This window comes from Drosophila serrata, unplaced genomic scaffold, assembly GCF_035046125.1.
Source record: "Drosophila serrata isolate PLE 108 unplaced genomic scaffold, ASM3504612v1 contig_382, whole genome shotgun sequence".
Taxonomy (NCBI): Eukaryota; Metazoa; Arthropoda; class Insecta; order Diptera; family Drosophilidae; genus Drosophila; species Drosophila serrata.
The window spans coordinates 5,631,389-5,656,672 of record NW_028257280.1 but is presented as its reverse complement, the minus strand read 5'-3'; the positions used below and the strand labels follow the sequence as shown (position 1 = coordinate 5,656,672).

The following is a 25,284-nucleotide window of genomic DNA, read 5'->3' as shown; positions in this document are numbered from 1 at the left end:
CCACCGGGAGAGGTCGCTCTGTGATCATGGTAGGCAGCGATTTTTAGGTGAGTTTTAGGCTTGTGGTAAAGAGAGGGGGAAATGGCAAAAATAGCGAAATAAGAATTATTTTCTTTCCATTTCACGACCTTTTCAATGGCAGTAATTAAGTAGTTGTACGATTTTAAAATAATTACACTCCAAAATAGTACAATAATAAAATACGTATTATATCTTAAGGAAAATGAATATAAGAATAAAAAGCGGGAAAAAGTTATATCATTTTTCTACAAATTTCCTAAGCTTTCCTATGACATTTATATGATATTTTACTCTGATTTTCATAAAAATAAAACCGAAATTCTAGAATAATAAACAATTGCTATATCTTTATTTCGATGAAAATATGTTGTAAACTAAAAAAGTAATAATTTTTTTTTCTACAAATTCTCAGATTTTTTCTATGGCAGCTGTACTATTAAGTAGTCAGATTTTTATGAAATTATTAAAGAAATTGTAAAATATTCCAAGTATACTATATCTCAAATGAGATGCAAATATATTGAAAACTGGAAAAGTTATAATTATTAATTGTATTATTTATAGATCGTTCCTATGGCAGCTATATGACTTATTAGTCAGATTTTCATAAAATTTAAACCAAAATTCTGGAATAATATAAAAAAGCTTTATTTTAAATTTGATCAAAATATGTTGAAAATTAAAAAAGTTATAATTTGTTTTCTACAAATTTTTCCGATTTTTCCTATGGCAGCTATATGATTAAGTAGTCCGATTATCATAATATTTGAACCGAAATTCTAGAATAAGATAAAATGGCTTTTACTTAAATTTGATGGAAATATGTTGAAAACTAAAAAAGTTATTTTTTTTTTTCTAAAAAATGTCCTATGGCAACAATATGATATAGTCGTTCGATCTTACCTGTTCCGACTTATGTATATACTTATCGCCTGTTGATGCTGATCAAGAATATATATAGATATATGATTTATTGGGTGGAAAATGACTCAGTAAATAACTTACTAAAATTATAAACCCTTTAAACTTATAATGAAATATGATAGAGAACATTTGATTAGATTCTAACAAATATCAAAAGATCTCCACAATGTTTGCTAAAAGTGTCTTTTTCAAATCCATTGATACCTTTACTATTTGATAAGATAACCCTTGAACAGTCAATTAGATAATATTTGCTCAAAAATTCAAACACATTATATTATTTATTAAATCTTCATTAAACTAATTATACTCTAAGAGTGCATCAAATGAATTTAAAATATACATACATGTTCTTGGGAAAATGAGTTTATATTTCAATCCAATCTGAAAAAATGAAACCACCACCAGTAATAGAAACCCAATATTTTATTGTTTACATGTATTCTTTATTTATTTAAGATTTAGCTCATCTAATTGACAGAAAAATATAAAGTTATTTGGATGTATTGTATGGGTTGTGCTTGAGTGTATATCCCCTATGCATATATGATGCCTCCGTGGGCGCCCACTTAAAACTAGGCGTAATCTCGGCTATTGCATAATGCTGAGTCCCACTCCCGAGGTCTGTGGAAAATCACAAATTTAAGAACTTAATATACTAAAGAACAGACGTGGAATTTTAATGTGCTTTCTATAATTTTTTTGTGTTGGGATCGCAGTCGAACGGATAATTTATTGGCCAGTCAAAGAGTGCGAAACCGCGATTGTTTTTCTTCAAAGTTTATGATGATTTATAATGACGGACCCTCGGGGTAAGGCTCTTTCGGATAACAGATAACAGAACACTATTTTGATGTCGACTGGCGTGATTGGGGCTGCTCCCTTTGGACTCCTCCTGATCCATCTTACATGTTCTTGTCGAACAGGAACTCGCCGAGCTCGCCGTGCGAGGTGAGCATCTTCTTGAGGGTGGTAAGCTTGCCGGCCAGCTCGCGCTGTCCATGGAGCTGCTCCTCCAGATAGACGCCGGTAAGGTAGTCCACCAGATGGTAATGGTTATAGTTCTTGCCCTCGCAGGTCTGGATCAGCTTGCGGATGGACCTGGTGACCTTGATCTCCAGATCGAGAGCATCCTGCAGAGCGCTGGCACCATCGGTCCACTCCTGCTTGGCCACGGTCTTTATAAGAGGGTGGGAATTACCGAAATTAGCTTGCTGTTATTTAGTTTATCAAGAGGTCAATGAACTTACCGGCACAGTAATCAGATCGCTCACACCTTCGGTCAGCTGGCCACGCATGGACAGGTACTCAACCAGCTTGGAGCCATGTTCGCGCTCCTCCTTGGCGGCCTTGAAGAAGTGCTCGGCGAATCCAGGGCGGTTCACAGTGTCGCGGGAGAAGTAGGCGCCCATGGCCAAGTACTGATAGGAGGCATTGATCTCCTCCTGGATCTGATGGCGCATGCCCTTGATACAAGCATCCTTCATGTCAACCCAATCCTTGGTAATCTCGGGCACCTCCAGGGAGCCTGTAAAAGATAAAGGGTTGCTTAGTCAAAGGTGGAAATAATAAAATAGTTGAATTTTGTCAACCAAAAACTTTAAATTTTATCTTAAAATATAAAATATTTTACTATTAGTTTTAAGTTGCAAAAAAATTCAACTTTAACTAGTTCCGTTTCTATTTTTTTAAACCTTTGCATCCCTGATCTTGACCTTCACCACGGTTTGAGTTCGCTTTTTGCCCTTGCTTTGCGGCCTCAATCTCTAGCTCTCTCACCACACTTTTGCTTTTCTGCTCGGCTATGGGGGGAGAGGGGGAGGGGTTGATTAAGAAAGGGAGGTATTGCATAAACCTTTGAAATCGCGCTTGAAAAAAATCCGCTATTCTAGAACAAGTAGAACGTGTGCAAACTGCAGTTACTCACTCTCCTGCTCTCTGTCTCACTGCAGTTTTGGTACCGTGCGCAGCTCTCTCGCCGCCATAGTAACGGCATTTGTTTGGGTTTTGTGCCGTGTGCAAAAGCAGTCACTCTCTTTCTCTTACAGTTCAAGCCGTGTGCAAAGGCTTGAAACGGACTTGGAAATGTGACAAAAACAATGGACGATTGCTTATCGAAATGAAAGCAAAATTCGCGTAATATTTGATTTATGGAAACTGATTATAAAAACTGGTTTTTATTTCCCCAAACGCGTAACGGAAGCAAATGAGTTTATTTTAATAATAACTTGTGAAATTTCAGGTTTGAACCGAACAGCAAAGAGAACTTAAGAGCGGCGCATGCTCTCTTCAGCAACTGTCTCTCTCACTTTACAACTGCGTTTCTAGCTCTTTTCGTATTGCGTCGAAATATATTTTGTTTTTTTCCGCTGACCTGCCTTTGTTTTTGTTTGGAACTTGTAAATTCGGTTAAAAATAGTACTTACACTTGAAGTCTCCATAGGCCTGGGCCACCACGGCCAGCAGGAACAGGGTAGCGATTAATTTCACCATCTTTGTTCGTCGAAAGTTGAAAGTCTTTACACAAAATCACAGAACAAATTGTTCACTTGAGTTGTTTTGCTTGGAGTGCACGAACGAATGAGAATGAGGCGACTCGTTGTGGGAGACAATGTTAAATAGGCCTCTCTTTATCGAATTTAGCTGCCTTTACACACACTGGCGCAGAAGGCGACGCCTGCTTCAATTTGATGGGCTTTGATTGGGATTATGCTGAATGCTGATTCCAAATGACTTCCAGTACCTTCTTGACAGCGTAATCTTTTTGGATCGAAGCGAATTGCTAGAGTGCTTTGTTCGTTATATGGAACTTGAATGCGATGTGTGGCGGCGCACAAAACACTTTTAAGCGCTGGCTCTCGCTCTCGTTTGCCCGTTCGCCAGTGAATGTGTGTGTGTGTGGCGTGAGTGAGTGGGAGAGTGTGCAGTGTTATCTTTTCAACATGTCGTCGATTCTTTGTGTGGTTAAATGACTGATAATTGAATATTCCCTATGATAGACGCCTTAAATTAATACACACGTCCTCAATGTGGCGCTATTTTACTGGGGATAGTCGGATTTCCTAGTCAGATAATTCCCGCAAATGCAATATGGCCGCTCTTCTCGCACTGCGTCAGCTGTTCTTTGTTTTTGTTTTGGTTGTATGCGGGAGAGCTAAGAGCTGAGAGCAACACGTCATGGGTTGCCAGGTGGTTTAATTTAACTTTGATTTCTACTTGACAATTTAATACTTCTTTCTGCCGATTTGATTTGTCACGTTCGTCGGGGGATCAATCAGTTATGTTTGATAACTACTAAATATGGCGACGGTGCTTTCTATGTGTCACTAAGAATGACACTTGATAAGGGGGATAAACGTTGGAAAAAACTATGCAATTACATAAGATTTCTGTGATTTGGTGAAATTGTACTATAGAAATTTTATTATAAATCATTAAATTTATTGTTTATTTACTTACATTTGAAATTAAATAGTAAAATCTAAAATTTTTTTACCTCCGAACATCAAATCTGAAAAATTTCTTTGCCCAAACACTTACACATTTGTAGCATATTGTGCACATCCCAAAAATCCATCACCTCAAATAAATTAATATTGTTTTACTTACCAGTAAATAAGTATTAAATTAAAAATAATTACACACAAGATCAAAATACTTTAAGTGATAATTATCTTAAGAAAACCCTTGAAACACACGTGCAAAACAAAGTGCATTTCAGGGTTCAGTCGCCATTTTTTGCACACGTTGGCAACTCTGTTGTGAGTCACAGTCCCGCTGGAGGCTACAAAAACAACACCACAGCGGCCATATTGCCAGAGCCATGACAACAAAATCCCCACACTGAGCTGAGCGCAAAATACCCATGCACTCTCTCAGTCACACGCACACTCACACAAGCCGTATCGATCGCATAGAAAGAGACGAGCGCGGCATTATAAACAGCACTTCAATTTTTGAATTCCACCAAGCAGCACACACAAAAGCGGCAGAAAGCGAAACCAAAGCTCGTTGCAGCAATTAAAGTGAGTTTAGTCAGTTTCTAACTAGTTAGCAGTGCGAAGTAAAGGAAAGACGTAAGAAGTTCCTGGAAAATACAATAAGAAACGGAAAATACATTGAAAAACAAAAACATTGCGATGTGGTGGTGGTGGTTTTGTTGACAAGAAAAACACATAGAGAGAGGCACAGAAAATTCAAGAAAACCTTGCGACGCAAAAGGAAATTTCCACACGAAATAAAAACAGAAGTGACTGTTTCTTTTGTTGTCAAATACTGTATAATATTGTGAAACTAATTTCCATTTCGTTTTGTGTTTGCACTTTTACAGTAAAATCAATCAAAATGAAATTGTTCATCGCACTCGCTCTTGTTGCGAGCCTCGGCTCTCTTGCCATGGCGAACGAAGAGTTCTGCCAGAATAACGTTGTTACCGCCTGCTCTTCGTCGACCTTCTCTGGTGAGTACAAAGTGCGCTCGCGATGAAAGAGAGCATGTGTGAAGAGAATTTAAATTGTGTTTATGCGTTGTTGTTTTTGTATCTTTGTTCAATAATAATAAAACAAGCGCTCACGGGCTTTTTCACAGGCAAAAGTAAGTGAAAAATGTGCAGTTAAATGTTTTTAGAATTCAATAACTAGTTATTCCCGAATTTGATTTGTTTTTGTTTATATGCACATTTACAAAATGTATTCGTTTGTTTTTAAATATATTTTTTTCAAGAAGATTTGGAGATACAAAATAAGATTAAATATGTATCTTATTGACTTTAATCATTACGAGAATATACCCTTGCAAGTTTTATTTGATTACGTTACAACATTGTTGCTGTTTAAATATAAAAACGACCACAACACGCTTACACAAAAACAACCTTCTAATGTGGTTTTCCCCCCGTTTATAGATTAGTAGATTGTAATTTTGATTATTTTTTATATTTTTTACCCTATAGCCAACTCCATTTGTAATGCCCGTTTTGCCGGCATTGACCATGTGGAGCCCGAGATTCAGGCCTACATCAACTCCCAGTTGACCAAGTCCTACGACTATCTGCTCCTGGCCACTTACTTCAACTCATACCAGAAGAACCGCCCCGGCTTCCAGAAGCTGTACCAGGGATTGTCTGATCGCTCCTTCGATGACAGCATTGCCTTGATCAAGCAGATCACCAAGCGCGGTGGAATCGTGGACTTCAACACTCGCCACGAGAGTCCGGCTTCCGTGCTCACCAAGCGACCCACTCTGGAGGTCGATGAACTGCACTCCCTGGCTTTGGCTCTGGACAATGAGAAGCAGCTGGCCGCTGGAGCCACCCACGTTCACACCCGCGCCACCCACCAGGCCCGTGGCGAACACGATCCCGAGCTGGCCCACTACATGGAGGAGAACTTCCTGGCCAAGCAGGCTGATAGCGTGCGCACACTTTCTGGATATGCCAACGACCTGGCCAAGTTGATGAAGGTGTCGGACCCATCCCTCTCCGTCTACCTGTTCGACGAGTACCTGCAGAAGCAGTAAAGCAGTCGAGGCACTCTCTCTCCTCCTTCATATAAAATATATTCCCTTTCCTTCCTTTCCTAACAAAATTTGCTCTCATCATCCCCGCGGATCGTTTATAAATTAATTGTTTCCTTGGTTTGTTCACCAATAAATCGCAGTGCAGCAGCAGCATTATCAAAGCAGCCAATTGAATGATTTACCACAAACACCCCTCCGGAGCTCACCTTGATTTACCAGCAGCACACCAGAGATTGTGATAATGTTATCATAAATAAGTTAGCAAGTTCGCCCCAGCAAATGTATCTTTAGCCATGTATGTTACCGCGTGAACAAATAAACAGACACAACAAAAGTGACTAACTATCAACTAGGAAAACATAAGATTGTTTGTGCCTCTTTGATAAGGTTGGGTTTGGTTTTTCATCATTGTGGGGCGTCTGTTTGCGTTTTTTTCTTCTTTGAACGCTGATAGCAACCAAGCTGGCAGTGTACTTTGGATACGAATGCCATATGGAACAATGCCGCTTATAATCGCATATAATTTCTTTGAAAACTACCCAGTTTCGTGATCACAATAAATATGGTTTATTTTTAATTGTTTCAGGGGGTTCTTTCAGTTGGTTCTTATGGATTCGGTTTAGTTGTTCTTAGGAGGGTTGTTTTTAAATACATATTGGATAAAAACGGAAACTATTTTTAGAGGTTGATAAGAAAAGTAGTTTCCTCTAATAAATTAGGGTTTAAAAGCCAAACTGAATACTTTGTAAATTATTGCTGTCAACCGCAGTCTTAAATACATAGATACATTTACGTAAAAACTCTATCAGGGTATTATCATTTTAGTTCGAAGCTTCTTAAGCTGTGAAGGAGTCATTTCTTGATCAGCATCAACAGGCGTTTCTATCTAGCCATCTCCGGAAGAAAAAATTTAATTTTTTCCAAATTTTATAAGGGGTTACATCGTTAAAATTGTCAAAAATGTTCACAAAAAAGCAATTTTTTTTTAATATTAAATTGAGAATGCAGATTTATTAACGTATTAAAAACTAGCATAGGACAGCTCCGAATTAAAATTAATGCTTGTTTGGATGAGTTATGAGATTTTTAAAACTTTGATTTGTCGAAAAATGTCATATTAAAATATTGATAAAAATCAATTTAAAAAATAAATAAAAAAATTAATAGATTTCGAAAGTCCAAAAATAATACTATAATTAATATATAAAACGTAAAGATTTTTGAATGATTTATTTTGGGAGCAAGTTAAGATCTGAGATATATTCGTTTAATCAGAGGTTTCAGAATAGTTTCAAAAAGATTTTTTAATGGTTTTCCATATTTTATATATGTCCTTTTCTTGATAGATTACATTACTTTCTTTCCATTTGACAAGTCTAATCGATCGCGAAGAATATGAAATCATTGAGACCATAATGTAATCTCTGAAGGGGATCTTTGAAGCTTAAAGGAACCCGACAATCTTATCATAGACACACTCCTCTGGCAGATAAGTTAGGGCCATGATTCGGTTGCTACTCTAAAAGAGATTCTACGTCACGAATGGTATCATTGGCTTATCACTGTCTGCTGCACACGACTTTTTCTGCTCCGTCCGGAGCATTTCCGGTTGAGTGGGGTCTAGGCGCCATCTTGGAAGGCAGCTGACTAAGATGGCAACATCCGATGACGTGGACGTTCAAGTCGCAGTCGAAGTGTCACACTGTTACGTAACTCAGGGCAATCTTTGACTTCTCAGATGTTTTTTATTGTCCCCTGAATTTAAATCGCATTTTCCTTATCAGTTTTTTTTTGTATACATATAAAGGGGGAAATCTTGATAATATATTTTGTTAATAAATAAATAAATATTTGTTTTGTCAAGAAATAATCAATTTATGGAGTTTCTTCGTAATTAAAAAAATGTTTTTACAAATATATTAAAAAAAAAATAGTTTTCATACACTCCAAACGATACTAAGTTCCATTTAATCGAACAATCTAATTAATTGCCTTTAGAGGTCTTAACAATTCATCATTTTAATGCATTAATTATAAATTTAAGCCAAACTCTTAACTGTTGTTTTATATTTATTTGCATGGGAATTATAGGTTTAAGCGGTAATATCAATTATTTTCCCCTGACTACTAATAGTGTTTAAATAATTATAAACTAGCTGGCTTATAATGTACTTTTATTGATAGATATAGTACACAAAATTGTCGAAATATAGTTTTAGAAAGCGGTAATTCAAAAGCTAATAGAACTAGGTATTTCTTTAAAGTGTTTAGTTATAGTCAGTTTATAAAATGTAAAACTAATGCTTTCATTGACTTGGCTTTACTTTCTAAAGAAATATGTATACGTCTGAGTGTATACTTCAATTTATTATAAGTGGTTCCAGCTACTCTATGGATCCAAGCCACGCATCTGGGCAATTTATCAATTAGCGACGCCCATTCAATGAGGTTTCTGCACATTTAGCCAAACATCCGGGATACGGTCAACTAGCACGTGAAATGAACGTCAATTTGCCATTTTAATGCCCGCCTATAACTATCCAAAGGGATGGGGTCAGGGGTCATCAAATCGCAGAATCCGTATCTGCAGCGAAAGGCGAATCCGTGTAATAACTGCGTGCTCTTGTGTAATTAGAATATGATGATGGCCATAAGGGAAAAACTCCTCAACGGGATCATAACAGTTAGGACGGAATGAGATTGAAGTTGATATGATATGGGTGGTGGGGTCTTTCGGTCTTTCAAGCGGCACAGTGTCTCCGAGTGCGTGCTGTGGTCATTAAATAATAATCCACTTAATATTAATTGCCCTGATTTGCGGATGAAAGCTGCCGCAATGATTCTCTTTATGCTGTGAACACTAAGAGAAAAACCAGAGAGGAAAATAATTTCCGGAAGTCGAAATTTATATACCCTTGCAGTTTCCAATCGAATAATAGAATCGAATCGGAAATCGATCATAGCTGAGCTTAAATCGATATTTATCGAAGCTCAAGACAGGAAACTAACTTCAGGAAATCGATATTTATATACTTTTGAAGTTTGCAATCGATTTATCAATCAATATACATCGATATCTATATGAACATTTTTTGATAAAGCAAAGTTTAAAAAACTCATAACTCCGTTAAAAAAACATTAATTTTGATTCGGAAAGCTGTTCTGTGCTAGTTTTTAGTACGTTAATATAACTTATTTAAAATTAAAGAAATTTTAATTTTTTGTTAAAAATTTTTGACTATTTTAACCCCTTGTAAAATGTTTGAAAAATTGAAAATTTTTTGTACCTCCCTAAGATGGCTAGATCGATTTGCCTGTTGATGCTGATCAAGAAAAAATATGATTTATAGGGTCGGAAGTGGCTCCTTCACATTGTTAAAACCTTTTGACTAAAATTATAATACCCTGCAAAGGTACATATAAATAAGTAATGTTTTTCTCTGTGTACTTTGTACACTTCATTGGCAAAGGGTGTCTAATTGCGGTCATTTGTGGTGCATTTGGCGTGGATCTTAACTTCCGTCGTTTGTAATTGTTTGCCCCATAAGCCATGGCACAAACTATGAGGATTTTGGCCGAAAACTGGTTACTCCTCCCCAAATAAAACGATTCCACACATGCCATAAATGGCGGACATAAAAAAGGTGTCGTCTTTGGCCCAAAAATTCTATTAATTTATGCATTTTAATAAAAGCATTCAAGGCAATTACAAAAGGGTTGAGGTTAAAAACTATTTGTGGAGGCCAGATGTTGTCAAAAGGATTCGGGGATATTTTCGGTTATTGTTCGTCGCTCAGCCAGACAACTATGAATATGAAACCCCATTGAAAGTGTGTGTGTGCGTGTCCAGGACATGCGGGACACACATAATATGTATGCAAAATAGCAATTTAATTTCGTTTTATTGCATTGCCATTTGCAGCCAGTGAAAGGCAGCTGCGCCGACAGCTTCCGCCAGTTTCCCCATAATAAATAATCCTTTACCTCTAGCCCCAACTCCTACCTAGAAATCCCTGAATATATATTATGTATACACCCATCCTGGCTGTGCAATTTTAATGAAAAGTCTTCTTGTCTCCTGTCCTTTGTTTTTCCTGTCCTTGTTTTTCGCTTGGCAAAGGCAGACAGCGCCAAGAATACTGCATCAAGCGGAATTATTCGCTATTTTTCATTAACAAATTGTTCACGGGTTGAGTGCACTGAGTCCTTCATCAAACAGTCTGAATATTTAAAGGGGACTTTTCTTTTTAACACATATTTCATTATTCTCCAAGGTTACTCAGGAGAATAATGAAATATGTGTTAAAAAGAACATGACTTTCTCTAATAAATTGCTTAATTAATTATCGATTTTCTGAGGCTTGTTTAAAGTAAATATAAGCTGTTGGCTGTATTCTATAATTTAGTCTGTAATCTAATCAACTTTTTATATAGTTGTTGTGGCATCAAGATAATTGTGCACACGACTTGTGAGTAATTATAAAAAATATATAATAATTTTCTGGTTAGCGTAAACAAACAATATAAATGGGTAGTTCTACTTCAAAATATAAGTAATAGGTTTTGATTTTGTTTGACGATTTGTCGATAAGTTATTGTTTACAATGAATAATAAATACTTTTCAGTGAAGAGACTTAAATAATACTATCATTCCCTTATAATAAATACAAATAAAATTCGACTAAACCCTCACCTGTTTAGCAGATTGTGTGTTATTGAGCAATTTGCATATGAAGTTGAGTTATATTCCTGTGAAATCGATAGCTCTCGGAGCAATTTGTTCAATCTCCTTGAGAAGAAAAGGAAGAATTTTCCTAGGGGAATGCTCGATTAGCCAGGCAATCGAGTGGTGAGATAAGAGGTTTACAAGCAAACAAAATATGGCAAAAAGCGACAGGGGATTGACTAATGGATTTCCATGTGGAAATTCGCGATAAGCAAAACAGTGATAAGCGAGCGAGTTCCGCCCCCTTTTCATGTTATTGTTCTTGTTATTTTCCTCCTGTTGCTAAATAATGAAATTTTGCACAATTTCGCTGAGGTTTCCATCCAGGGGGATGGATGATTGTCCAGGACACGAGCAACCTGATCCCCGATCTGCAACCACCCCATGGACCGTTTCTTGTTGATTTTTCAGCTGCTCAATTTGCATGAATTCACTTTTCAAGGTCAGTGGGTAAAAACAAGTTGCAAAAAAATAAAATAAAAAAAAACCAAAAGTTTGCAAATCGCACCCCAGCGTGAATCGAAGGGCAAGCCAACCCTGATATTTAGTCGCCAAAAAAGGGGTTGCTATTGTAATTGTTGTTTTAATACCCTGGCATAAAGTACTTTGCATATTTTAAAAAATATTTAAAAATAATATATTAATCCCTTTTCTTTTTATATACTGTATAGAATATATATAGATTTTTTCTTTATAAGTTACTTAAATCTAAGTAAAACAATACCTCCTAGCTCATAAGATTTAGGTACAAGTTTTAAAAAGGGCTTTAAGATTCTTATTATAACAATTCATTATTTAATTATTTCAACACCATCCTATGTCCTATATCCTTTAGGGTATTTTATTGTGAACTTCCGGAAGTTCTTTAGCATATTTTGTTTGTTGTTTTTTGTACCCTTTAAGCTTACCCCTCGAGCGGAAATGGTCAGAAATGACATGTGGCCGGCAAAATTTGCATACGCACACGCACAATTGGCGAATCCTTGGGCCTAACCCACACCCAGGACACCCATCCGGAATCCGACTCCTGGCAGCTGCACCCCTTGTGTGTGTGTTTTTCCAAAATTTGTGAATTAATGCGTAAGTCAGGCACGCGCAGAGCTAAAAAGCTGTGGGGCGACTGTACTTGCGCCAGCAGAGAGGAGGGTTGCCACCCCTGCCGAGGGTTGCTGCAAATACACAGCCCACAAACTTGGCAATGAGCGTAAATTCTGATTCTAGCTCCGGGCGGGCGCTTCCTCAAATATTTATGGGAAATTTTCTGCACTGGCACTAAATTAAAATTCAATAAATCATAATTTGCTTTGATTTGTCTGTTCAAATTGCACTTATCTTCCGCTCACTCTAACCTCTACTGTCAATATTGAAGCTCTCTCTCTCTTTCTTTCACTATTTCCATTGTTTCAGGTCGAGTGACTGGAAAAAGTTTATCAAAATTTCATTACCGTCTGCGTTTTTGTTTAAGTTTTGGCTTTCCATTTTGGCAATTATTCGGGAGAGGAAAGAGATAGATAGAGGCAGAGACAGAGACTTAGAGAAAGAGAAGGAGTAGCAGAAAAAGTTTCTCTGAAGAGGCGGACAAACTTTCAGTGTGCAATTTTTCCGGTTGAAAGTTTTCACTAGTTTGATTAGATTTTTCAACCAATACTACTCCAGCGACTCCTGTGTCCAGTCAGCACAATAATTTAACTTTAATTTTTCCGATTTAGTTGTTGCAACTCTAACCTCACTCTCCCTTCGAACCTAACCTCACTCTCCCTTCAAACCTAACCTCAATTTCGAACTCGACCTAACCTCGAAAAGCGGCGCTTTCGCTCGCTAATTAATTTCTGCGTGTGGCCAACGACTCTTGGCTTGCAGCTAATTGTTATTGTTTTAACTACCTTGAACGACGTCGATGCCCTTGCCTCCACACCCCACCCATGAATTTCCACCCCCCTCACCCATCAATTGGCTTGCCATTTTGCGGTTTTGAAAATTCAGTGAGCGTGTGTGTGTGCAGCAAGGCGAGAATTTGCGCTATAAACATAAAAATTAACGACTGACAAAAGGTTGTAAAAGACAAAGACGCGAAAGGAATACGGAAGGATATGGGTTGGGTGGGAACTGCCCCATAGTTTTGGCTGGGCATTAAAATCAGTTTTTATGACCTTGCCACACCCACTTAGTGGAATTTCAGATGGAACGTGCTGCCAAGCAGTAAGCAGTTGATTAAAAATTAACAGAAATCAACAGGAAATTGGAGTGAAAGTCACTAGAGTGCATTTTGGATTGAATATATAACTTATTTAGTTAAATTTGTTGATATGTGCTGTTGGAAAAGTTATAGAAAAAATCGTTTGAAAACCCTCTATAAGGATATATCATTATTCTATACCTCTGAAAAAGATATATTTTAAAACCTTTTGAGGCTAAACATCTCAAGTTTCATAAACATCCTACAGCCAGGACATCTCGCACAGCATTCCACTGGCTCTCAGTCATTTGAGCCTCATAAGCCGCTTACTTCAAGTGCCCCAAAACACTGGTCTACACAATTGCGATTGCAATTCCGACAATTGCCGCAAAGTTGGACAAACGAGCGACGGATGATGACAGCGCGATTAACTCGCTGTAAGCCATAAACGCTTCTCCAGGCAGCTGCCATCCTCCGATTCCCCAGGACATCTTCCGTATCCTGGGTATCGCCACTAATTTCGTATGCATGAGCAGAAATGAAAGGCGGGACAAAAAAAGGAAAAAATAAGAAGCGCAGAGAAAAATGGGAAGCCGTAATCGGCTGGGCCGTGTTCATAATGCGCCGGAGAGGCACTTAAAAAATCAAGTTAACGCGGCAGCCACACAGGGATCCTCCTCCTCCTACGCTTTCTCCGCACTTTTCCCCCAGCTTTTCCTTCCACTTTTCCTTCAGCTCTTTCCACTGACAACATTTTAATCCATATTTTCCGAAGCTAATGCACTTGGGGAAAATGTTGTAGAGGATTAAAAGGGTTTCCATAACACCTTTGAAACTATATGTTTTTTTTTATCTGTAGAAATTTCGATTTAAAAATTAATTCCCAATTCAATATCTTTACAATTTTAGAACTTCATAAAAATATATCAGATTTTCCTAAGGACTTTATTTCGAGTGTCCTGCTCCCTGTTGCTGTGGCTGCCACTCGACTGGACTGCTGATGTTGCTGCTGCGACTGATGTTGCTGTGGCTTCTGTTGCTGTTGCTGCTGTTCCACCATCACCGCCTGGCAGACAATTTAAAAAGATAATAGCATCTTTTTTTTTGTTGTTGTTCCTCTGGCGTCCTGCCTCGTTTTTGTGGGCATTAATGGCTACAGCGGAGACGGAGTACAACAACGGCAACAAGGATTACCGGGAGCCACAAAGTTGCCCGGATCCTGTATACCATGGCCGGCATATCCTGAAGCTACCAGCTCGGAGCCATCTGGCAGACGAGAGTTATTACAGCCACTGGCCCGCAACGGACTCCAAACGAGGAGGAGAGTCCACAAAGTGGAGTACACCTTCTCCTATGCTCATCATCCAGGAAGTCGAGCAATTCGCGCTTTGTGCGAGGACATGGCCAAAATTAGCATTTGACCATAAATTGGGCCATGCACTTGCACTTGGGCTAAGGGTACAGTAATGGGTGCAGTTCTGGACATGGTAAAGAGGAACACAGGATGTTGATCCTGGCGCCAGATGGTTTTAAAGAGTTTCCACCAAGATGGGTTGAATGGATTTTGGGAAAACCATTTAAGGAATCAAAATGCAATGCTAGGTGCTTCAATGAAATTAAATTGGTTTTTATATAAAAATGGCTTTAACCTAAGATTTTTAAAGAAGAAAAGGAGCAATTTATAGATAATTCCTTTAAATTGTTTAACTACCTTTAAAGTATAACTAAAATCTTCAATTGATGTCTGTCGAAGCTGTCTTAATCACACCTATTCTCGTCCTGAAATAACCCCACCTGAATGCATATAAACAGGCCATTATCCCGTCTCGTAAGCAAAATACACACATGCAAATCAGTCCAGGCATTCAAGCATTCAAGGATCAAACCATTTTGGGGTTAGCTAAGGGACATTACCAAGGATTTGGGTTTGCAGGCTGGAATTCCAATTAATTCTCACTCGCCTGGCAACAGTGGGGCATACACGTATGTGTATATACATGATGACACTCACTGTCATTGCAAAATCCCCACTCTCCATTGAAACCGAGGCCACAAACCTTGGCTGATTGACAGCGACCTTTTGCGATAGGAGTCCGAATTCCCAGCATTTTGACCAGGCCCAAAGCCAACGTGTCAGACTTTGTCAACGTTATGACAACTCTGCATTCCAGTTGTAGGGGCAAAGGGGCTTAAGTTAGGGGTTTGGTTTATACACAGAAAGAAACACTATTATTACTGATATACATTTCATATATATAAGTTTTAAAGCTTCCATTTAATCTTAACAAAATCTTAAGAATGATCTTAGTTACTTTATATTGGGCTTAATTTTCTATTAAAATAAGACAAAGATGACCTTTATATTCTTTTTCTGTGTAGGCTTAGAGGTGGTTTGGTGGATGACTGGCCTGAGTGGGTGCACTGGCTCCACAACCGCGACGCGACGGCGGCACGTAGAGCAAAACTTTCCAACAAGATAAGCAGATTTACTTAAAGTTTGCCCCAAAGTCAAAGTCTAGAATTCCCGACGTGCCACTGTCTCTGTCCTATTCTTGGTTTTGCTTTTCATTCCTCTCACTTTTCCACCCACTATCTGTGTTCCAGAGATTCTAATTCGGAGATAAACCCTCCTAGGGAACCATTAACTATTCCCAGACATTAGTTTAGTGAAATTCGCGTTCGATTTGTGTGTATAGGTTCTTATTTTTTAGAGATTTTGCTTAAAAATACTAATTGAAAGGGGTTTAAAGAAGGTACCTGAGAAGAGTTATATTAAATAGTTAAAAGAAATTAAGTTAAATAATAATAATAGCATGGTAAATCTATTTTCGAAAAAGGAAACTTATATATATTTAAATTCTTATTGCACTCTATATTATGCTGAACAGGGGCTTTTCGAAAAATAAATTCTTATTAAAATGTTTAATCTTTTCTTACCACATCCTAAGCTTAATTTACTAATGGTATTACCTTTTCCTGTTAGTTGGGAATCCCCTCTTGAAACCTAAGCTCGTTACTTTCGAAGCTCTCAGCGCTGGAGTTTTGTAATTACAACTGCATCTGATTAGAGAAAGTTTGCCACGTTCAAGGTGCTAAGGAGGGTTTTAAGGGAGGTTCTAAGGTGGGTTTAAAAGGGGGTCTTAAGGGAGGTCCAGGGAAAGTTCTAAGGTGGTGCTTGAGCGAGTTGTAAGGGGTGTACTAAGGAGTGTTCTAAGGGGGTTTCCAAGGTTGATTCTTGGGATAGTTCAAGGAGGTTTTATTGGGTGTTTTGAGGTGGTTTTGATGGTAGGTTTAAGGTGGTTTTTAGTTGCATCTTGCACAGCAAAGTCGCGAACTACAGTCTCCCTTCGAATGCATGCGAATGTTCTCCCACACCTTACACCCAGGCTGGATGGGGTAGGGACTGCTCTCTAAGGGTGACACAGGTGAGAACACGTAAATGCAATCAACCGGTGTGCACGTAGCGATACGAGAGTATCTTCAGCCCAGTCACAGTCACAGTTTCATTTCGGCAGCTAACTTTTCACGTATGCGATTGCATTGCCCCTCCATGTTTGAAGTGGATTAATCAGGGCATTTAGTGATTCCGCGGTTCGATTGACGGCGACGAGCGAAGGTGAGTCTCGTCTCGATTCGCAGGTTGTCACGTATCAGTTGGTATTACAAAAAAACAACAATTTTCCAACGTCGCCAGAATAAGTAAAATAAATAAAGAAAAGCCGCGACATTGTTGCAATCACAATAAATCAATAAATAAATGAAAATTAAGGTTTAAGGGAATTGTCATTGTAGTATACTTTCTATTATTTTAGAGAGTGTGATATCTTAGCAACAAGGAAAGTTATTATTTTATATAACTATGTATTATTGTAAATGGTACTGTGATGTAATAACATCCATAATAGTGTAGGAATTGTAGAAGGTATTTTTTAAAGAACTTAACTTATAGTACATATAAATGATGAAAATAAATATATGATATATGATAATAAATATATATTAAAATTAATTCTGAATTTACAATTTAATTAAATTTAACTCGTTCTGATATAGAACGCATATCATTCCATTAAATATAATTGAATTTTAAGTTATTATTTAAATACACTCTCCAAAAATCCCACTCGCTTTGTGTGACTCTTTTTAAAAGTAAAAAAGAAATGAACATTTGAAATATATAATGCAAATAACCCCAGCAATTTCTCCAATAAAAAATAATAATAAATCCATTTTAACTGTACTCAACTGCCGGTTTCAGTTACATTTCCCAGTCAAGCGCAGCAAATCGAAATAATTGCCAAAAGATACATGAACTCCCCCTTCGGCTTTTGGCATCTTATCGCATTGCGATTTTAATAACAATTTCAAAAAAAAAGATATTGCCCCAAGGGGCTAAAGGAGATAACTCCCTGTTTATCCTACAAGCGACATCATCAAACACACAAGCAAAATCGTTGGACTTATCAACGCTCCACAGAGCAGCCGCAAAAACAATAAACCATTTGGCAATTGTCTTCAGGACCTCAGGATCCCAACCACATTCACATCCACATCCACATCCTGTCTCTGTTTGTGCTTTCTCCTGGTCGAACTCACGTCGTTTGATGGGCATAAAGTGAAATAATAAAACATTTTAACTCGACATTTGATGGGTGCTTTTATTTTTATTTGAGCGGCACAGCGACCGGCAAATAAAAACACATCACGAAACCTAAACCGAAACCGAAACCCAAACTCAAACACCTTGGAGCGCTTTAATTTTTACGATCTAAACCAGGAATCGTAAATGAAAAAATTCTGAAGGGAACAAGGATCAAGGATGGCCTGGTAACGAGGCAAAATTTATGCAATTAGAAATTAATATTATACAATTTGATCCATGGCCTTATGGCCGAGACACGCGCATCGGGTGTCATAAATGCACAAGGATTCTGCATGTTTATGCCGCAATTTGAATGGAGGGCGTGACCTGGAAGCCTTCCAAGGAATTCACAGAGTCACAAACATAAATTTTAATGCGCAGTTTCAGCCAGAAATTAATATTGTCACCGTGGATATATATCAAATACAATATATCTTGCCTTGTTTGGCCGACAAATTTGACTCGCTTCCTGTCTTTCCCAATAACGATAATCTGGCGGATGCCGATAAGCTTAACGTGGGAATCCACCAACTGGACAGGATAATGTCCACAGGCTATATTATCCCGTGGGGGAGTGGAGTGGAGCAATATATCCAAAAGATACAAAGTCATTACAACGCAGCGCATTCATAATTAAAAATGTTTACGCAAATCAAACTGCCCGCGGGGTAGAAAAGTTTTATCAAGTGCAATGAGCGAAAAGAAAAGCTTAGCCTAATTAATGAGGGAAAAGAAAATGAACTAAGGGATACTCTGGAAGATTTTCTGAACCTTTTAATTAAGTATAGCAAGGAAATTATGTACAAATAATATTCATCAAATAATATTCATTATATTTTATAAGTATCTAAGGCTTCTAAGATAATTTTCACAAATAACTTCTAGTCTAGTCTAGTCTAGTCTCAATTCAATATTTTATTAACCAACCCCATCTTTACTTTGAAAACTCTTCCACTAATCAACAGCTGAATTAGTGAATCGACCTTTTGAATATTTACCCAATTTTTGCTCACTCAGGATACCCCCTGCTATCCTTCGATAATCCCGTGGGCTAATTACAAATTCAGGCAAAATGCGCGCTAGAAAAATACGGGGTGAAATACAGGACTCGCAAAAAAAAAGAAACAGGAAGCTGCAAGGAAATCTAATAAATGGAACCAAAAATGTGCGTACATCAAGAAGCATTTTTTGGGTGGCAATAAAGAAAGCAACACTTTGCATAGCTAAGTGAATTTCTCTTTAGCCGCATAAATCGAACTTTCACTTTTCAGTTAGAATTTCCTAAAATTTCTTACTTTTTTTCTTTAACAGGCAGGACACGTAATGGATGGAAAGCCGGACAAGGAACAAGAAAAGAAGCAGGAAAGGACACCATTTCGGAGCGTTGCCTTCTGTATGAAATTAGCATAATTCTCTCAACAGTTTTCATTATGTCTGAATTTTAAGTAATTTTTTTGTTGGACCCAAGTTCTGGCATATTTTTTCCTGAATTTTCCCCAGTCCATGGAACTCGAAAAGAAGTCCTGTGCCATTGCAATTAAACGTGTAATTACTCGACTGCTTAAAAATGCGAGCACAAGGAGGGGTTTTTTTTTGTTTCTTCCCCAATTTCTAATTGTTGTTGTTTTCATTTCATTTCCTCGCTTTTCACGGAAGTTTTAACTTGTTTTTATTTGATTTTCTCATTTATTCTGGTCTGAGTTATTAGCGAGAACGTTGGAGAGCTCTCATTACCGAATTGTTTACTTGTTGTGACACTTTCAAGTGGAGCGTGAAGTGGGGGATTCCCGGTTTAAGAATCAAGGATCGGGTGAGGTCAAGGGTGTCCCTTTTTTTATTCGTTTATTATTTTAAGCTTAAATGAGTTTTGTCTGCCTTTCTTGTATACTTTTTTTGTAAGTTTTGTTTTTTTTGTTTTGTATTTTTATCTGCCAGGATGTCGTCTGTCCTTAAAGATGCCATCGCCAGTGGACACTAATCTCTGCATGCCCGCCATTCTTTCCATTTTTTTGTTCCTTGAAGGAAAGGCAGCTAGCTCCAAAGTCAAGGCAGACGACTATTGCACTTAAGGACACTCAGGAATCAGACTTTCCGTCTGGCAGGAGCAGAGACAAAAAGCCGAAAAAGGAAGCAACAAAAGATTCGATACAACAGAAATGATTTCCTTGGACGGAAGGACGGAATTGGCTAGAGAGCGCGACAGGATCCAGGCAGCTCTATTAGCGGACAAAGAACTTGCCGGGCGGATAGTTTTATGATTCTGATAGCCTCTGACAAAACAGGATGCATGTCCTGGGGCCACACGATGTCCCCCCACACACACAATTTTTATGGCCTTCGATAATGCCTAATGGATGTCTCTGATGGCCACGCAAATTAGATGTGATCCGAGTGGAGAGAGAGTGGGGCAATTAGCCAGGACAATTCAAGCTAGTCCTCTTATCTTTTTTCTAGGAAAAAAAGGAGAAATAAATAAGCTGGAAATTGCCTGTGAAATAGCTGGGGATAATCCTCTTTACTTGTAATTGGCTTTAAAGTTTGGCAACTTTTTCAGGAATATGTCTTGTTGCAATTTGTGGCATTATCCTTGCCGGGTTTTGTAACCTCTCTTTCTTGTTTTAAGGCAATTCCCCTTTCCCCGGAACTCACTTCATGCGTGCCGCGATTTGCATTCCCATCCTGCGTTGCTTGATGGCGAATATCCTGTGTGTGAAGGACTCGTAAATCTTTTGGCGGTGCGTCTGTGTTTCTCCTTTTGCCTCTCTGTCTTAACCGCCTGTCTGTGCCATAAATCATATGCAGCCAAGTATCAGGACGACAGAGAGAGAGAGAGAGGGAGAGGAGTCGGAAGTCAAGGATATTCGAGCATTTTTACGGTTCGACGGGAGAAAGCGTTTTTTGCTTTCTCCTCCATGCTTTCTCCGCTGGGAGTTCCCCAAATTGCTTATTTAAAGTTTTGTGCTAAAGGAGTGAGAATTAAACAATATATAATCCTTTTAAATGGAAAATAAGCTGTTTGAATGTGGAATAATTTCAGAGAGATTTGGTAAAGAATTAAGAATGTTCCTAAGATTTAGTCATGTCTACTTAAGTAGCTATGAAAATGTATTTTTTACTTCATTAATTTGCTTTCGGTTTGCCAATATACATATATATTTAATGAAAAATAAGAAATATATCTAATTGACATGATTATTATTATTTATCTTTAGGTTTTCCTCCAGCAATCTTTAGTAAATTCCTTTCCATGAAAACTGAATTATACTGGAATAACATTTACCTAAAAACACTAAACCCATAAAAGTTTAAATGTGTATTATTAAATATATATTTCCTTTAAGGTAAAAGCTTTATACCAGTTGCAATAAAGGCTGCTATAACCAAAACACCAATAATTGCTTGGGGAATTGCTTTAGCTCATTTCATAACAATAATTTTCCCCACTTGAGCTCCCATTTTGATTTGATTTTCTTTATTTACTTTTCATCTGCAGACGGATTAAGTGGAAAACTAAGAAGGCTCCCCAACTAATCGTAACCCTTTTCGAGGGGTAAAAGAAGCAATCTCAGTCTTTAGCTCCGGGGCACAACTATTCGTAGCTAAAAACTATGACGGGAAGTGGCGCACCCACAAGGATAAACACCAGGACACGCTGGATGCCCCGGGAGACGCTCTGCCAATTAACAGTTACATGTGTTTGAAGGAAATAATTGGGTTGCGTGACAGCCGGGAAACTATCAACCAAAGGGAAAATGGGAACGGGAAAATGGGAACGTGAACTTAAATAGCAAACAAATAGAGCAGCAGCCGCAGCGGTATTAAAAGCAAACAGACACACATGCGGATAAACTATGCAATTATAGTGATTGCTGATAGTGCGTCATCGCCAAAGGAGGCACCACGACGAGGACGACCTCATTACCATTCCCAATCCTCATCCGACCTCATACGCGGCGGCATAATAATCATCGTAGTCATCATCAAAGTCCGCCGCAGGACAAAGGCGTTGCTAAAGTTATTAACGCGTCGTGTGGCGTCAATCAAATTGGGGCTTCCCCGGGAACGATTTGCATGTGAATGCACAGGGAGAAAAACAAAGGAATAAAAGCAAAGAATTATAGGAAAATTAAACTAATAATCCAGAAAAGATATTAATGTTCGGAAGCCGAAGTTTATATATCCTTCGCATTTTTTGAATCGATATTTGTTAATATTTGTATACTAAAATTTTTATGACTAATCAAATTAAAAAAAAAAACCAATATCTAAAACAGAAAAGCATTAATTTTCTTAATCCTGTAAATAAATCCTCCTATACCTTTTTTCCTCAGTTTATCCAGGGGAGGATACCAGCACACACACACACACACGCTCTTCGCACACCCCAATCAACAGCTCAAACCCAACCCCTTTTATTTAAGCCCAAATTTTTGGGCTAAAAAGAGTGGAAAACGTGCCCTTGCTGGTCCCAAAGTTTATGTTAATTTAATTGCAACACCAACCGCATTAGAATAGTTCCACGTATCCTTACAAGGACCGGTTTTAAGAGGTAGGGGTTTTCTTCAAGCGATTGATGTGCTTGCCGTTTTGCTGCTGCCACTCGCTGGCCTCGTTGCCATTGACAAATTTCAACAAATTTCGACTTGGCAGGCAACGGCATCCTTAATTAAGTTTCCCGGCAAGGACTCTTAATTGCGTTAACTTTGTTTGTTTGCTCAGGCAAGCGTTGCGTATGTGTGGAATATATGTATGCACATTATCCATCGATAGTTTCACATTTGATATGCCATCAAGAGCCAGGACACACACACATCAAAGGCAGACCTGAAAGTCTGAACAGGTTATGATCCTGGGGAGAGGATAGCATCTTGGCTGCCATCATTAAATTTAAATTACTCCTTGAGGCCTCGGTTAATATTGGGAGAAGGCTTGATAGATGATTGGGTTGAATTTAGGTTGCTCTTAAAGGTATAAATACAACAAGAAAGAATGCTTGTATACCCTTGCAGATTGAAATTCGATCAGATGTTAATAAACAATAAAGTAATGCCTGCTTTTACTTCATTCATTGTTTTGCATTTTCATCTACTTTTAAAAAATCGTCTGTATGGCAGCTAAATGATATAGTTGTCCGATTTCCATAGAGTTTTATACAAAATTCTTAAAGAAAATATAATGGATATATTCTTTAAATTTTCCGATCGTTTTTTTGGCAGATATATTTAGGTATATATATAGTCCACCGATTCGCCATGTTTCGAATTATATACTAGTAAAATTATGTAGAAGAATAACTTCATAGTTTCATTCAAATACTTTAAATTTCTTCATTCATCGATGCATTTGATACCCAACTCGTTCTAACATCCCCGGAATGAAGTGTCTTCTGCCGGCCAGGTTTCAGAAATGTGTTGTTACAAAAGTTGCAAGTCATTGTTTATTATTGTTCAAAGTTAGTAACTGATCATAAGTACTTACTGGGCATAGATAATTGCTGATCATAGGTACTTACTGATCATAGTTACTTACTGAACATAATTACTTACTGATCATAGTTACTTACTGGTTATAGATACTTACTGTTCAGAGTTACTTACTGGTCATAGATACTTACTGATCAGAGTTACTTACTGCTCAAAGTTACTTGCTGATTAAAGTTAAATTAAATATCAGCTCGCTGCTGCTCTCTGCCTCTCCCCCACTCTCGCTATGTTAATCGCTCTATGTTAATCTCTAAAGGCAACAGCTTCTCTCCCACGCACTCACATTCTCTTCTCTGCTCTGCTCTGCTCTTCTCTTCTCTGCTCTGCTCGCGGACTATAAATAGAGGCGCTGAGGGCCCGCGCGCCTCAGTCTGTCCTAGGGGTACCTAGTGTTAACATCTCAAGTGATAGTGCAAGTGATCAGCCTTCGGCCTAAAAAATATGACGTGGCCAATGCAATACATCTGGATGACTAGGAAGAAACTCCCTTTGGATGGAATCAGCATTCTTGGTCACAACACTGGAAGGAAGTAAACAATGACGTGTCCTCTACTGCGGTAAGTCTTAACCATGACATTTATATTATATATAAATAAGATATTGGTGGGATCAATTCCAACTTCCCAATTAAATTCCTTGTTGCCATGTTCCTCTTTACATTCTTACTGGTCATAGATACTTACTGGTCATAGATACTTGCTGTTCAGAGTTAATTACTGGTCATAGTTACTTAATGTTTATTGATACTTACTGGTCATAGATACTTATAGTACTGTTCAGAGTTAGTGGAATAGCTGCAGAAATCTAGATTTAAATTAGAAAAGATATTCGAATAGTTAAAGTGAAGACAGTTCTCTTTAGGTATTTTATATTACCAATGTCCTCCAGGATGACCAATCTTCTTTGCTCCAAGACACTTTATTCCTGTTTCTCCACCTCCCAAAAATAATTCCCGAAAAATGTTTATTTATGTTCAGAGCAGTTTGTATTTATGGCCGAATCATGATGACAAATGTCAGATGTGGCCAAACACTCGAAATGGACACTAAAGTCACCCTCCTCGCTTAGTGTTGTGGAAACATTTTTGCAAATATTCCATAGAATAGGGAAAAAATATTTATGGGCTCGCTCAGCACATTACACACCTAATTTCTATATTAGTTTTCCTAGGAAAGTGCTGAGCCTGAATATTTGCCCGGCTTGATTGGATTTTCGTCACGCCCTCGAAGAAAGTCTTGGCCATTTGTCAGGCAAAGAAACACTGAAATCCTAGCCATATTTTGATGGTTCCATTTCGTTTCTTTTCTATATATTTTTATGGCTGCCTCATTAGGCTCCATTCTCGCTTTGTGTTTGCAAAGGGTTTAAGCCCAACAAATGACTGCAATTTGGGACAAAGAAGAAAGACGTCACGATTTTTCCCCCTCCTATGTTTGTATCCATCGCAGATGATTTAATCGTGCGTAAGTAATAGTTATAAATTTGTGCATCTATTATGCGGCGATTGAACGGCTGCTTAAAAGTTTCCATTCGGTCGAAGCTTTCATTGAAAACTCATAATTTTGATTTACGAGGACAGCTGTTGGTATTCTAACAATGGTTTAGATACGAGGATAATAAGGGACATCCCTCAGCACCTCGTCGCACCCTTAATAGATAGCCCATTCCAATTTTCCATGGCTTGTATCGCATTAGCACATCATTTAAAACCAGAAGCAGGAAAAGAAATTACAGAAAATAAAACAAGCTGGACAGGCTGTGGAAATGCACTTTAAAAAATGTATGAGGTATATG

General features: G+C 38.0%; 2 protein-coding genes across 4 annotated transcripts; one reads left to right on the top strand and one right to left on the bottom strand.

Moving 5' to 3' along the window:
- Positions 1-1,369: 1,369 nt before the first annotated feature.
- Fer1HCH (ferritin 1 heavy chain) lies at positions 1,370-3,763 on the bottom strand. 2 transcript variants are annotated; one of them, XM_020955806.2, is made up of 4 exons: positions 3,372-3,763; positions 2,640-2,747; positions 2,196-2,473; positions 1,370-2,123 (listed from the first exon to the last, which is right to left on the bottom strand). In XM_020955806.2, exons 1-4 carry the CDS (start codon positions 3,436-3,438, stop codon positions 1,851-1,853), a joined length of 726 nt encoding a protein of 241 aa, XP_020811465.1. In that variant the 5' UTR covers positions 3,439-3,763; the 3' UTR covers positions 1,370-1,850. The 2 variants fall into 2 exon arrangements, with proteins under 2 accessions (XP_020811465.1, XP_020811466.1); XM_020955807.2 differs by lacking the exon at positions 2,640-2,747.
- A 1,128-nt stretch (positions 3,764-4,891) lies between these two features.
- On the top strand, positions 4,892-6,820 carry Fer2LCH (ferritin 2 light chain). Of its 2 annotated transcripts, none has more exons than XM_020956028.2 (3): positions 4,892-4,970; positions 5,276-5,404; positions 5,897-6,820. In XM_020956028.2, exons 2-3 carry the CDS (start codon positions 5,290-5,292, stop codon positions 6,460-6,462), a joined length of 681 nt encoding a protein of 226 aa, XP_020811687.1. In that variant the 5' UTR covers positions 4,892-4,970; positions 5,276-5,289; the 3' UTR covers positions 6,463-6,820. The 2 variants fall into 2 exon arrangements, with proteins under 2 accessions (XP_020811687.1, XP_086696817.1); XM_086840691.1 differs by having other exon boundaries at positions 4,892-5,021.
- Positions 6,821-25,284: the final 18,464 nt, after the last annotated feature.

What these genes read in the sequence shown, in the direction of transcription:
- Fer1HCH (XM_020955806.2), bottom strand. Translation starts at nt 3,438, where the DNA reads ATGGTGAAATTAATCGCTACCCTGTTCCTGCTGGCCGTGGTGGCCCAG. An exon ending in GGCCTATGGAGACTTCAAGT is followed by an intron (nt 2,748 to 3,371) that starts GTAAGTACTATT and finishes CTCCCCCCATAG; the next exon opens with CCGAGCAGAAAAGCAAAAGT. An exon ending in TCAAGATCAGGGATGCAAAG is followed by an intron (nt 2,474 to 2,639) that starts GTTTAAAAAAAT and finishes TATCTTTTACAG; the next exon opens with GCTCCCTGGAGGTGCCCGAG.
- Fer2LCH (XM_020956028.2), top strand. Translation starts at nt 5,290, where the DNA reads ATGAAATTGTTCATCGCACTCGCTCTTGTTGCGAGCCTCGGCTCTCTT. An exon ending in CTCTTCGTCGACCTTCTCTG is followed by an intron (nt 5,405 to 5,896) that starts GTGAGTACAAAG and finishes TTTACCCTATAG; the next exon opens with CCAACTCCATTTGTAATGCC.